Genomic DNA, 15,431 nt, shown 5'->3' on the forward strand with positions numbered 1-15,431 from the left:
CCGTTTGTAGATGAAGCTTCAGAGCGAAGACCTCATCGTCCCGTTTGTAGATGAAGCTTCAGAACGAAGACCTCATCGTCCCGTTTGTAGATGAAGCTTCAGAACGAAGACCTCATCGTCCCGTTTGTAGATGAAGCTTCAGAACGAAGACCTCATCGTCCCGTTTGTAGATGAAGCTTCAGAGCGAAGACCTCATCGTCCCGTTTGTAGATGAAGCTTCAGAACGAAGACCTCATCGTCCCGTTTGTAGATGAAGCTTCAGAGCGAAGACCTCATCGTCCCGTTTGTAGATGAAGCTTCAGAACGAAGACCTCATCGTCCCGTTTGTAGATGAAGCTTCAGAGCGAAGACCTCATCGTCCCGTTTGTAGATGAAGCTTCAGAACGAAGACCTCATCGTCCCGTTTGTAGATGAAGCTTCAGAGCGAAGACCTCATCGTCCCGTTTGTAGATGAAGCTTCAGAACGAAGACCTCATCGTCCCGTTTGTAGATGAAGCTTCAGAACGAAGACCTCATCGTCCCGTTTGTAGATGAAGCTTCAGAGCGAAGACCTCATCGTCCCGTTTGTAGATGAAGCTTCAGAACGAAGACCTCATCGTCCCGTTTGTAGATGAAGCTTCAGAGCGAAGACCTCATCGACCCGTTTGTAGATGAAGCTTCAGAACGAAGACCTCATCTTCCCGTTTGTAGATGAAGCTTCAGAACGAAGACCTCATCGTCCCGTTTGTAGATGAAGCTTCAGAACGAAGACCTCATCGTCCCGTTTGTAGATGAAGCTTCAGAGCGAAGACCTCATCGTCCCGTTTGTAGATGAAGCTTCAGAATGAAGACATCATCGTCCCGTTTGTAGATGAAGCTTCAGAACGAAGACCTCATCGTCCCGTTTGTAGATGAAGCTTCAGAACGAAGACCTCATCGTCCCGTTCGTAGATGAAGCTTCAGAGCGAAGACCTCATCGTCCCGTTTGTAGATGAAGCTTCAGAGCGAAGACGTTAATGCTTGAATTAACATTTAAAACTTTGTTTTTTTTATTCATTAGATTTAATCAATACACTTTATTTCATTATTTGTATTTTTAAAGATTACATTTGTCTTGTTTGAATATTTTCTATCATTAATTAATGTATTTTGATATTATTATTATGATATAATCATTCATAAATTCTTTAAGATTCCCGGTAACTACTGCTACTAGAGCTACTGAAGTGTCAGCGTGATGTGATTGACATGTGATTGACATGTGATTGACATGTTGTCAATCTTTGAGGCTCAATGTTTCAAAATCCCTTCATTTTCACTTTTCTCATAAAGTCTGGATGGTTGACCCAGAAGCTCCTGATCTTACCTTCAACGCTGACGTCTGTACGAGTGACATCATCATGACATCATCATGACATCATCATGACATCATCATGACATCATCATGACATCATCATGACATCATCATGACATCATCATGACATCATCATGACATCATCATGACATCATCATGACATCATCATGACATCATCATGACATCATCGACACGTCAACAAGGTCGTTTCATTCATAAACATTTCAATGAAGTATCACGACTGAAGGAAGTCCATATATGGCGACAGGCCCCGCCCACTCCGACACGACGTTTGACGGTTTCTTCACGATATTCGTACGACATTTCTGAGAGTGTTCCTTCTTTAAAGGGGGGGTAGATGTTTGACAAAACGTTGTGAGCGAACGTCTCGAACCCCGGGCAGCAGAGGGCGGAGGTGCGACAACAACTTCAGTTTGATTGACATTTGATCCGCCGACCATTTCAACTTCAGATGATTTGATTGACAGGGTTAAGGGTTCGTGACGGTCCCATGATGCACTGCAACAGTTGGATTGTTACTTTTGCACTCATTTTTCACCATCAGTGGCTTTTTCAACACATAGTAATGACACTCAGTTTGGTTCTTTAAAGGTTTCTGCCTCACGTTTATCAATTCATCTCAAATTTAAACAACAAACACTTTTTAGCTCAAAGTGAAATTTAATTTTAATGTAATTAAGTTTAAACTTCACCATAGAAGCTTCAACTGTTGCAGTGCATTATGGGTCGTGCATGACAAATTCTTCTGCCCTGAAATACTTTTTTTAAACTTCCTGGAATCACTGGACCAAGTTATTTCTACTGTAGGTTGAGTTCACTGTGTCAGGACCAGGATGTTCTCCGCTCTAGTAGAAGAACTCACATTTCTCCTTCAAACTCTTCACTGGCTGCCAGTTTCTTTCAGGATCATTTTCAAATTCTGGTTCTTACTTTCAGATCTATTCATGGTCAGACCTTCCATCAGTGATCTGATCCAGACTTACACCCCAGCTCGGGCTCTGAGGTCTGTGGATCAGAATCTACTGATGGTTCCTGAACTTCAGGACCAGAGGAGAGAAATCCTTCCAGACTGTTGCTCCTAAGCTTTGGAACCATCTCTGTGTTTGATGATCTACTGACTCCTTCAAGAACCATCTGTGTTTGATGATCTACTGACTCCTTCAAGAAACATCTGTGTTTGATGATCTACTGACTCCTTCAAGAAACATCTGTGTTTGATGATCTACTGACTCCTTCAAGAAACATCTGTGTTTGATGATCTACTGACTCCTTCAAGAAACATCTGTGTTTGATGATCTACTGACTCCTTCAAGAAACATCTGTGTTTGATGATCTACTGACTCCTTCAAGAAACATCTGTGTTTGATGATCTACTGACTCCTTCAAGAAACATCTGTGTTTGATGATCTACTGACTCCTTCAAGAAACATCTGTGTTTGATGATCTACTGACTCCTTTAAGAAACATCTGTGTTTGATGATCTACTGACTCCTTCAAGAAACATTTGTGTTTGATGATCTACTGACTCCTTCAAGAAACATCTGTGTTTGATGATCTACTGACTCCTTTAAGAAACATCTGTGTTTGATGATCTACTGACTCCTTCAAGAAACATTTGTGTTTGATGATCTACTGACTCCTTTAAGAAACATCTGTGTTTGATGATCTACTGACTCCTTCAAGAAACATTTGTGTTTGATGATCTACTGACTCCTTCAAGAAACATCTGTGTTTGATGATCTACTGACTCCTTCAAGAAACATTTGTGTTTGATGATCTACTGACTCCTTCAAGAAACATCTGTGTTTGATGATCTACTGACTCCTTCAAGAAACATCTGTTTGATGATCTACTGACTCCTTAAAGAAACATCTGTGTTTGATGATCTACTGACTCCTTCAAGAAACATCTGTGTTTGATGATCTACTGACTCCTTCAAGAAACATCTGTGTTTGATGATCTACTGACTCCTTCAAGAAACATCTGTGTTTGATGATCTACTGACTCCTTCAAGAAACATCTGTGTTTGATGATCTACTGACTCCTTCAAGAAACATCTGTGTTTGATGATCTACTGACTCCTTCAAGAAACATCTGTGTTTGATGATCTACTGACTCCTTCAAGAAACATCTGTGTTTTATGATCTACTGACTCCTTCAAGAAACATCTGTGTTTGATGATCTACTGACTCCTTTAAGAAACATCTGTGTTTGATGATCTACTGACTCCTTCAAGAAACATTTGTGTTTGATGATCTACTGACTCCTTCAAGAAACATCTGTGTTTGATGATCTACTGACTCCTTTAAGAAACATCTGTGTTTGATGATCTACTGACTCCTTCAAGAAACATTTGTGTTTGATGATCTACTGACTCCTTTAAGAAACATCTGTGTTTGATGATCTACTGACTCCTTCAAGAAACATTTGTGTTTGATGATCTACTGACTCCTTCAAGAAACATCTGTGTTTGATGATCTACTGACTCCTTCAAGAAACATTTGTGTTTGATGATCTACTGACTCCTTCAAGAAACATCTGTGTTTGATGATCTACTGACTCCTTCAAGAAACATTTGTGTTTGATGATCTACTGACTCCTTCAAGAAACATCTGTGTTTGATGATCTACTGACTCCTTCAAGAAACATCTTAAGACACTTTGATTTGTCTGAGACTCTTGTCTTATGTTGATGTTTTAAAGTATTTTAACTGTGTATTGTTCTGATTGTTTAAGTTCTTTGTAACCTGGTCTAGAAACATCTAATAACCACTTCCTGACGTGTCTCCTCAGGTGTAGGTAGACCTCATCATGACCTCAGAGTCCTGCTCCTCCCATCACTGGCTCGGGCGACTCTCTGGATCCAGGACGTGGCACGGACTTCTGTGGATGCTTCTGGTGGGCGTGGGCTCGCGGGCCCAGCAGGGCACCCAGCCCCAGTCCATGAAGATCGAGGGGGACATCACGCTGGGCGGGCTCTTCCCCGTGCACTCCAGGGGTCCGGTGGGCGTGCCCTGCGGGGAGGTCAAGAGGGAGAAGGGGATCCACCGCCTGGAGGCCATGTTGTACGCCCTGGACCAGATCAACAGTGACCCCGAGCTGCTGCCCAACATCACCCTGGGAGCCCGGATCCTGGACACCTGCTCCAGAGACACCTACGCCCTGGAGCAGTCGCTGACCTTCGTCCAGGCCCTGATCCAGAAGGACACCTCGGACGTGCGCTGCTCCAACGGAGAGCCGCCAATCATCCCCAAACCCGAGAGGGTGGTCGGAGTGATCGGGGCGTCCAGCAGCTCCGTGTCCATCATGGTCGCCAACGTGCTGAGGCTGTTCGCGGTGAGTGACACACGACCCTCGACCTCACACGACCCTCGACCTCACACGACCCTCGACCTCACACGACCCTCGACCTCACACGACCCTCGACCTCACATGTGGAGAGAAGCAGCTCAAGGTTTTACTTTAGTGGAGTTTTTAACATTTGTGACTCAAGACTCACCGCAGATGAAACTACAAGATATTTCCATCGTGTGTGTGTGTGTGTGACTCGATTGTGTCATCATTGTGTGTGTGTGTTTCTGTGTGTGTGACTTTCTTGTGTCATCAGTGTGTGTCTGTGTTTAAGTGTGTATGTACCTGTGTGTTTGTGTTAAAGTGTGTATGTACCTGTGTGTTTGTGTTAAAGTGTGTATGTACCTGTGTGTTTGTGTTAAAGTGTGTGTGTGTGTCTGTGTTGGAGTGTGTATGTACCTGTGTGTTAAAGTGTGTATGTATGTTGTGTTAAAGTGTGTATGTACCTGATTGTATGTGTGTTTGTGTTAAAGTGTGTATGTGCGTCTGTGTTGAAGTGTGTATTTACCTGTGTGTTAAAGTGTGTATGTGTGTTGTGTTAAAGTGTGTATGTACCTGTGTGTATGTGCGTTTGTGTTAAATTGTGTATGTGTGTCTGTGTTGAAGTCTGTATGCACCTTTGTGTTAAAGTGTGTATGTGCGTCTGTGTTGAAGTGCGTATTTACCTGTGTGTTAAAGTGTGTATGTGTGTTGTGTTAAAGTGTGTATGTACCTGTGTGTATGTGTGTTTGTGTTTACGTGTGTATGTGTGTTTGTGTTAAAGTGTGTATGTGCGTCTGTGTTGAAGTGTGTATGTACCTGTGTATATGTGTGTTTGTGTTAAAGTGTGTATGTGCGTTTGTGCGTTTGTTTTGAAGTGAGTATGTACCTGTGTGTTTAAGTGTGTATGTGTGTTTGTGTTAAAGTGTGTATGTGCGTGTGATACAATAGAGTCACACTCACTCTGCTGTGATTGGTCAAGCATGGAAGTTTCTCACCACGCGTCATCAATGTTCTCCACTTCAAAGGGACTCGATGTATGAACAAAGCGTGATTACAGCTGGAGGAGGAGTGAAGCCATTATTACGTCATAATGGACTCTCGTAACCTCTTGTTCGTACAGATTTCAGAGCAACTTGTAAAACATGTTCATGATGAGAAGTTACTACGTCTTGAAGAACATTCACTACATGACACCAGAGTTGATACTAGTTGATGTTTAATGACATCAGAGTTGATACTAGTTGATGTTTAATGACATCAGAGTTGATACTAGTTGATGTTTAATGACACCAGAGTTGATACTAGTTGATGTTTAATGACACCAGAGTTGATACTAGTTGATGTTTAATGACACCAGAGTTGATACTAGTTGATGTTTAATGACATCAGAGTTGATACTAGTTGATGTTTAATGACACCAGAGTTGATACTAGTTGATGTTTAATGACACCAGAGTTGATAGTAGTTGATGTTTAATGACACCAGAGTTGATACTAGTTGATGTTTAATGACATCAGAGTTGATACTAGTTGATGTTTAATGACATCAGAGTTGATACTAGTTGATGTTTAATGACACCAGAGTTGATACTAGTTGATGTTTAATGACACCAGAGTTGATACTAGTTGATGTTTAATGACACCAGAGTTGATAGTAGTTGATGTTTAATGACACCAGAGTTGATACTAGTTGATGTTTAATGACATCAGAGTTGATACTAGTTGATGTTTAATGACATCAGAGTTGATACTAGTTGATGTTTAATGACACCAGAGTTGATACTAGTTGATGTTTAATGACACCAGAGTTGATACTAGTTGATGTTTAATGACACCAGAGTTGATACTAGTTGATGTTTAATGACACCAGAGTTGATACTAGTTGATGTTTAATGACACCAGAGTTGATACTAGTTGATGTTTAATGACACCAGAGTTGATACTAGTTGATGTTTAATGACACCAGAGTTGATACTAGTTGATGTTTAATGACACCAGAGTTGATACTAGTTGATGTTTAATGACACCAGAGTTGATACTAGTTGATGTTTAATGACACCAGAGTTGATACTAGTTGATGTTTAATGACACCAGAGTCGATACTAGTTGATGTTTAATGACACCAGAGTCGATACTAGTTGATGTTTAATGACACCAGAGTTGATACTAGTTGATGTTTAATGACACCAGAGTCGATACTAGTTGATGTTTAATGACACCAGAGTTGATACTAGTTGATGTTTAATGACACCAGAGTTGATACTAGTTGATGTTTAATGACACCAGAGTCGATACTAGTTGATGTTTAATGACACCAGAGTTGATACTAGTTGATGTTTAATGACACCAGAGTTGATACTAGTTGATGTTTAATGACACCAGAGTTGATACTAGTTGATGTTTAATGACACCAGAGTTGATACTAGTTGATGTTTAATGACACCAGAGTTGATACTAGTTGATGTTTAATGACACCAGAGTTGATACTAGTTGATGTTTAATGACACCAGAGTTAATACTAGTTGATGTTTAATGACACCAGAGTTGATACTAGTTGATGTTTAATGACACCAGAGTTGATACTAGTTGATGTTTAATGACACCAGAGTTGATACTAGTTGATGTTTAATGACACCAGAGTTGATACTAGTTGATGTTTAATGACACCAGAGTTGATACTAGTTGATGTTTAATGACACCAGAGTTGATAATAGTTGATGTTTAATGACACCAGAGTTAAGTTGATGTTTAATGACACCAGAGTTGATACTAGTTGATGTTTAATGACACCAGAGTTGATACTAGTTGATGTTTAATGACACCAGAGTTGATACTAGTTGATGTTTAATGACACCAGAGTTGATACTAGTTGATGTTTAATGACACCAGAGTTGATACTAGTTGATGTTTAATGACACCAGAGTTGATACTAGTTGATGTTTAATGACACCAGAGTTGATACTAGTTGATGTTTAATGACACCAGAGTTGATACTAGTTGATGTTTAATGACACCAGAGTTAAGTTGATGTTTAATGACACCAGAGTTGATACTAGTTGATGTTTAATGACACCAGAGTTGATACTAGTTGATGTTTAATGACACCAGAGTTAAGTTGATGTTTAATGACACCAGAGTTGATACTAGTTGATGTTTAATGACACCAGAGTTAAGTTGATGTTTAAATATCGTTGCTTTAATATAAATAAATCTTGATATCAAACCATTAAAACCCCAAACGAGTTTCATTATTTTCCGAAGAAACATTTAAAATCTTTGCTTTAATTCTTCGGATCGTTACAACAACACCAGCATCATCCAGACGCTGAGAGATGTTTCAGAAGATTGTGGAGAGAGAACGAAGGTGTGGGAGGACTTCAAGGTCGACGTTTGTCAACTCAATACGAGCTGCTAATAACCTTGTAACACCCACTTATTAAAGGTCACCTTGTCAAGGTCATTTAAAACGTTCTTTTTCAAACTAGTTTGGTTATGTTTTCTTTTTACTTGACTTTATTTTTTATGCACAAAACGTTGATAAGAATTCACCAATGAAAATCATTCAGTTCAAATCCTCAGAGATTTAGTTTCAAATTGCATTAAAATATTTATTATTCTTGATCACACATCAACACACACACACATCAACACACACACACACAAACACACACACACCCCCACACATACATACACACACACACACACACACACACACACACACCTAAACACACACACACACACACAATCATCTACAGACCATTTAGAATCATCAAACCACAATTATATTATATGTATATAAAGATGTGATATATAGTGATAGTGTTGTAACAAGTATATATGTGTAGTATTGTCCAGTACTTGACTCTGGTGTTGTGATAGTGTAGTAACAAGTATATATGTGTAGTATTGTCCAGTACTTGACTCTGGTGTTGTGATAGTGTAGTAACAAGTATATATGTGTAGTATTGTCCAGTACTTGACTCTGGTGTTGTGATAGTGTAGTAACAAGTATATATGTGTAGTATTGTTCAGTACTTGACTCTGGTGTTGTGATAGTGTAGTAACAAGTATATGTGTGTAGTATTGTTCAGTACTTGACTCTGGTGTTGTGATAGTGTAGTAACAAGTATATGTGTAGTATTGTCCAGTACTTGACTCTGGTGTTGTGATAGTGTAGTAACAAGTATATATGTGTAGTATTGTCCAGTACTTGACTCTAGTGTTGTGATAGTGTAGTAACAAGTATATATGTGTAGTATTGTCCAGTACTTGACTCTGGTGTTGTGATAGTGTAGTAACAAGTATATATATGTGTAGTATTGTCCAGTACTTGACTCTAGTGTTGTGATAGTGTAGTAACAAGTATATAAGTGTAGTATTGTCGAGTACTTGACTCTGGTGTTGTGATAGTGTAGTAACAAGTATATAAGTGTAGTATTGTCCAGTACTTGACTCTGGTGTTGTGATAGTGTAGTAACAAGTATATAAGTGTAGTATTGTCGAGTACTTGACTCTGGTGTTGTGATAGTGTAGTAACAAGTATATAAGTGTAGTATTGTCCAGTACTTGACTCTGGTGTTGTGATAGTGTAGTAACAAGTATATATGTGTAGTATTGTCCAGTACTTGACTCTGGTGTTGTGATAGTGTAGTAACAAGTATATATGTGTAGTATTGTCGATTACTTGACTCTGGTGTTGTGATAGTGTAGTAACAAGTATATAAGTGTAGTATTGTCCAGTACATTGGTTTTCAAACCAAAATATGTCCAAACATCAGCTTTAAAAGCTGCTTGACTCACTGTATCCTCTTGTCCTCAGTCATCATACTGCTGCCATCCACAGGCTGGAATTGCAAAACAAAAATGAACAAACTGTGAGAATATTTGAATGTTAATTGTAAATACAATTAAAAATAAAAGTGATTTAACGATCAATGATCAACATGTCGTTGACCTTTGACCTTTGATCACCTGATCACACGAGTGTGTAGATCCTCAAACATGAATGAACGACACCTGCCTGGACGACCAGATAAAAGCTGCTCCAGATGTTAACCACAGAATTACAGCTAAGCCTCTGAGCAGATGGAAGCGTCGACTCCTGGACGACAGCGACTCGTCAAGTAAATGGTGTTTGAGCTGCTCGTGTCTTTAGAAGCAGGTCCAGAAACATCTGTGCTGAGGTTCTTTTATTGATGTCCAGCAACATCTGTGCTGAGGTTCTTTTCTTGATGTCCAGAAACATCTGTGCTGAGGTTCTTTTATTGATGTCCAGAAACATCTGTGCTGAGGTTCTTTTATTGATGTCCAGAAACATCTGTGCTGAGGTTCTTTTATTGATGTCCAGAAACATCTGTGCTGAGGTTCTTTTATTGATGTCCAGAAACATCTGTGCTGAGGTTCTTTTATTGATGTCCAGCAACATCTGTGCTGAGGTTCTTTTATTGATGTCCAGAAACATCTGTGCTGAGGTTCTTTTATTGATGTCCAGCAACATCTGTGCTGAGGTTCTTTTATTGATGTCCAGAAACATCTGTGCTGAGGTTCTTTTATTGATGTCCAGCAACATCTGTGCTGAGGTTCTTTTATTGATGTCCAGCAACATCTGTGCTGAGGTTATTTTATTGATGTCCAGAAACATCTGTGCTGAGGTTCTTTTATTGATGTCCAGCAACATCTGTGCTGAGGTTCTTTTATTGATGTCCAGAAACATCTGTGCTGAGGTTCTTTTCTTGATGTCCAGAAACATCTGTGCTGAGGTTCTTTTATTGATGTCCAGAAACATCTGTGCTGAGGTTCTTTTATTGATGTCCAGAAACATCTGTGCTGAGGTTCTTTTATTGATGTCCAGAAACATCTGTGCTGAGGTTCTTTTCTTGATGTCCAGAAACATCTGTGCTGAGGTTCTTTTATTGATGTCCAGAAACATCTGTGCTGAGGTTCTTTTATTGATGTCCAGCAACATCTGTGCTGAGGTTCTTTTATTGATGTCCAGAAACATCTGTGCTGAGGTTCTTTTATTGATGTCCAGAAACATCTGTGCTGAGGTTCTTTTATTGATGTCCAGCAACATCTGTGCTGAGGTTCTTTTATTGATGTCCAGAAACATCTGTGCTGAGGTTCTTTTATTGATGTCCAGAAACATCTGTGCTGAGGTTCTTTAATTGATGTCCAGCAACATCTGTGCTGAGGTTCTTTTATTGATGTCCAGAAACATCTGTGCTGAGGTTCTTTTCTTGATGTCCAGAAACATCTGTGCTGAGGTTCTTTTATTGATGTCCGGAAACATCTGTGCTGAGGTTCTTTTATTGATGTCCAGCAACATCTGTGCTGAGGTTCTTTTATTGATGTCCAGAAACATCTGTGCTGAGGTTCTTTTCTTGATGTCCAGAAACATCTGTGCTGAGGTTCTTTTCTTGATGTCCAGAAACATCTGTGCTGAGGTTCTTTTATTGATGTCCAGCAACATCTGTGCTGAGGTTCTTTTATTGATGTCCAGAAACATCTGTGCTGAGGTTCTTTTATTGATGTCCAGAAACATCTGTGCTGAGGTTCTTTTATTGATGTCCAGCAACATCTGTGCTGAGGTTCTTTTATTGATGTCCAGAAACATCTGTGCTGAGGTTCTTTTCTTGATGTCCAGAAACATCTGTGCTGAGGTTCTTTTATTGATGTCCAGCAACATCTGTGCTGAGGTTCTTTTATTGATGTCCAGAAACATCTGTGCTGAGGTTCTTTTCTTGATGTCCAGAAACATCTGTGCTGAGGTTCTTTTATTGATGTCCAGAAACATCTGTGCTGAGGTTCTTTTATTGATGTCCAGAAACATCTGTGCTGAGGTTCTTTTATTGATGTCCAGAAACATCTGTGCTGAGGTTCTTTTATTGATGTCCAGAAACATCTGTGCTGAGGTTCTTTTCTTGATGTCCAGAAACATCTGTGCTGAGGTTCTTTTCTTGATGTCCAGAAAAATCTGTGCTGAGGTTCTTTTATTGATGTCCAGAAACATCTGTGCTGAGGTTCTTTTATTGATGTCCAGAAACATCTGTGCTGAGGTTCTTTTATTGATGTCCAGCAACATCTGTGCTGAGGTTCTTTTATTGATGTCCAGCAACATCTGTGCTGAGGTTCTTTTATTGATGTCCAGAAACATCTGTGCTGAGGTTCTTTTATTGATGTCCAGAAACATCTGTGCTGAGGTTCTTTTCTTGATGTCCAGAAACATCTGTGCTGAGGTTCTTTTATTGATGTCCAGAAACATCTGTGCTGAGGTTCTTTTATTGATGTCCAGAAACATCTGTGCTGAGGTTCTTTTATTGATGTCCAGAAACATCTGTGCTGAGGTTCTTTTATTGATGTCCAGAAACATCTGTGCTGAGGTTCTTTTATTGATGTCCAGAAACATCTGTGCTGAGGTTCTTTTATTGATGTCCAGAAACATCTGTGCTGAGGTTCTTTTATTGATGTCCAGAAACATCTGTGCTGAGGTTCTTTTATTGATGTCCAGAAACATCTGTGCTGAGGTTCTTTTATTGATGTCCAGAAACATCTGTGCTGAGGTTCTTTTCTTGATGATGTCATCAATTCATAATGATGCTCCGGATTCATTCTGTTGTGAATGAATGAAAACTTTTATATTTACATTTAACTTCATCTCTGTTTATGTCGTGACAACTTTAATTATCATACATTTATATTTATTTATGGATTATCGTTAATAATTACTTTTCAATCGTGAATTATTTAATTGTTCCTTTTGTTTATATTTTTACCAGTTAATTATTCACTTTAGTTAAACGTATCTTTTCATTAATTCAACCTTTAATACAATATTTTAATTAAAAATATATATTTTCTCCCTCAAAATACAATAAAAAATTAATTAAAGTTATTTTTTAATTGTTGAAATAAATATTTATTATTTATAATATATATTCATTGATATGAAATGTACGAGAATCTTAAATACAACAAATATAAAATGATAAATAATAAACCTTCACGTCTATAGATGACGATCATTCTTCTTCTGACACTTTTCTCTTCATTTTCTACAAGAATGAATAATAATGTGTTTACACTGATTCTCACGGTCCTGGTCTAGAATATATTCTTTATTTTAACTTTAACTCTTGATTGTTGAATGTTGAATTTTTAGTTGATTTAATGGATGAACTTCAGATCCTCGTTCTGACTTGAATCATCTGTTCGATCAATAATAACAATTTTAAATCTATTTTTCAAACGCTTCAGTCACAACAAGGAAGTTGATACAAATATATGTTTAATCAGCAAAACCAGCTCAAATGTCGAGTCTAGAATTGCAGAAGGAGGTTTGTTTGTTTGTTTGTTTGTTTGTTTGTGTGTTTGTTTGTTTGTTTGTTTGTTTGCCTGTTTGTTTGTGATTGTGTTTGTTTATTTGTTTGTTTGTGTGTTTGTTTGTTTGTTTGTTTGCCTGTTTGTTTGTGATTGTGTTTGTTTGTTTGTTTGTGTGTTTGTTTGTTTGCCTGTTTGTTTGTGATTGTGTTTGTTTGTGTGTTTGTTTGTTTGCCTGTTGGTTTGTGTGTGTGTTTGTTTGTTTGTTTGTCTGTTTGTGTGTTTGTTTGTGTGTTTTTTGTTTGTTTGTGTGTTTGTTTGTGTGTGTTTGTTTGTCTGTTTTTGTGTTTGTGTTTTTGTGTTTGTGTTTGTGTTTTTGTTTATTTGTTTGTTTGTGTGTTTGTTTGTTTGTTTGTTTTTTTGTTGGTTCACTCTCTCTCACTCACTCAAAATCTATAAAACACTTTTTCAAACGTTGAAATGTGAAGCCAATGCTGCAGTTCCTCAAGTGTCCACTTGGGGCTTGCCGTTATAACCACACGTCACACACTTAACCCAAGACTATTGATCTGTTTTCTGATCGTTTAGGTATTTGTTCAATGAAATATGTGTTTGAAAAACATCTCTGAGAAAATGATCCAGATTTAAGTGTAAAAATGTCGTCAATAAGTCAAGATGTGATCAAAACAAACCAATGGATCGAACGTTTTAACATCTACAAATAAAACCTTTAACATCTACAAATAAAACCTTTAACATCTACAAATAAAACCTTTAACATCTACAAATAAAACCTTTAACATCTACAAATAAAACTTTAACATCTACAAATAAAACCTTTAACATCTACAAATAAAACTTTAACATCTACAAATAAAACTTTAACATCTACAAATAAAACCTTTAACATCTACAAATAAAACTTTAACATCTACAAATAAAACTTTAACATCTACAAATAAAACCTTTAACATCTACAAATAAAACCTTTAACATCTACAAATAAAACTTTAACATCTACAAATAAAACTTTAACATCTACAAATAAAACCTTTAACATCTACAAATAAACAAATAAAACTTTAACATCGTCTTCAACATTTTATGACTGAACGTGTCAAAGAGTCGTATACGTGAGTCTTAAAGAAGAAGAACGTTCTGAAGAGTTAAGAACGGAGATGATGGACGTGTTTGATGGACAGAGAAGATAAAAGATTGATTTGCTCCTGGAAGAGAAAGCGACTCTCGATCGATCTTTTGTTCGTGTGATTGACAGGACGTGGGAACGTGACTCAAACAGATTCTCTTGTAAACTGGCACACATGCTTTCACTGGGATTATTGAGTCAGGATTACGTTCGTGAAAATGTCTCAAATATTCGATCGATCTCGTGAGAAACTTCTCCATCGTGTCGAGCGACGGCCGCGGGTTCGAGACACGAGCGCGGCAGCAGAATTAAATATATTGTATGGCTTACAGCGGAGAAATGCCGGCGTCTCTTGATCTCTGTCTCTCTGTGCTTAACGTAATTTGACTAAAAACCCCTTTAATCCTTCCTGATAATCTGTGAAATGGTTCTCTCGCGCCTCTTTCCTTCACTTTGTCTACCTTTCTCTCCGCGTCGTCCCTGAGGGCCCGGCGCTAAGCCATGCGCGGCGTCCCGCATTAGCACGGTCAGAGGTGACGCCGTCCACATAAACTATGTCAGCGAAGAAGTAGTGCGCCGCTAAATTAATCTTCTCATCCATTTTCCTCCCAAACAAATGCTTTTACTGCAGCCATCTGTAGTCCAGCGTGACGTGACCTCGCAGCAGATCGCTGTGACATCATCGTCCAGAGATGAAGCGCAGAACATAAAAGCATGATCTGTCTGAACACGTCGCTCCAGTGTTAGCATGTTCTGTTTGGTCCAACCCTTGTCAGACCTTCACCTTCTGTCCTCTGATCTTCACTTTCATCCTCTGACCTTCACCTTCTGTCCTCTGATCTTCACCTTCTGTCCTCTGACCTTCACCTTCTGTCCTCTGACCTTCACTTTCATCCTCTGACCTTCACTTTCATCCTCTGACCTTCACTTTCTGTCCTCTGACCTTCACTCTCTGTCCTCTGACCTTCACTTTCTGTCCTCTGACCTTCACCTTCTATCCTCTGACCTTCACCTTCTGTCCTCTGACCTTCACTCTCTGTCCTCTGACCTTCACTTTCATCCTCTGACCTTCACTTTCTGTCCTCTGACCTTCACCTTCTGTCCTCTGAACTTCACTTTAATCCTCTGACCTTCACTTTCATCCTCTGACCTTCACTTTCATCCTCTGACCTTCACTTTCTGTCCTCTGACCTTCACCTTCTGTCCTCTGACCTTCACTTTCATCCTCTGACCTTCACTTTCTGTCCTCTGACCTTCACCTTCTGTCCTCTGACCTTCACTTT

At 38.9% G+C, this 15,431-nt stretch overlaps 1 protein-coding gene across 1 annotated transcript in view; it reads left to right on the top strand.

The window, feature by feature from the left end:
- Positions 1–15,431, top strand: part of grm6b (glutamate receptor, metabotropic 6b) — a 32,675-nt gene that overhangs the window by 1,044 nt on the left and 16,200 nt on the right. Inside the window, exon 2 of the mRNA XM_087800425.1 lies at positions 4,147–4,689. Within this exon, the coding sequence (XP_087656551.1) occupies positions 4,165–4,689 (525 nt within the window). The 5' untranslated portion in view covers positions 4,147–4,164. The remainder of the gene's footprint in view (positions 1–4,146; positions 4,690–15,431) is intronic.

Source organism: Callionymus lyra, chromosome 10 (genome assembly GCF_982586985.1).
Source record: "Callionymus lyra chromosome 10, fCalLyr1.hap1.1, whole genome shotgun sequence".
NCBI classification, from domain to species: domain Eukaryota; kingdom Metazoa; phylum Chordata; class Actinopteri; order Syngnathiformes; family Callionymidae; genus Callionymus; species Callionymus lyra.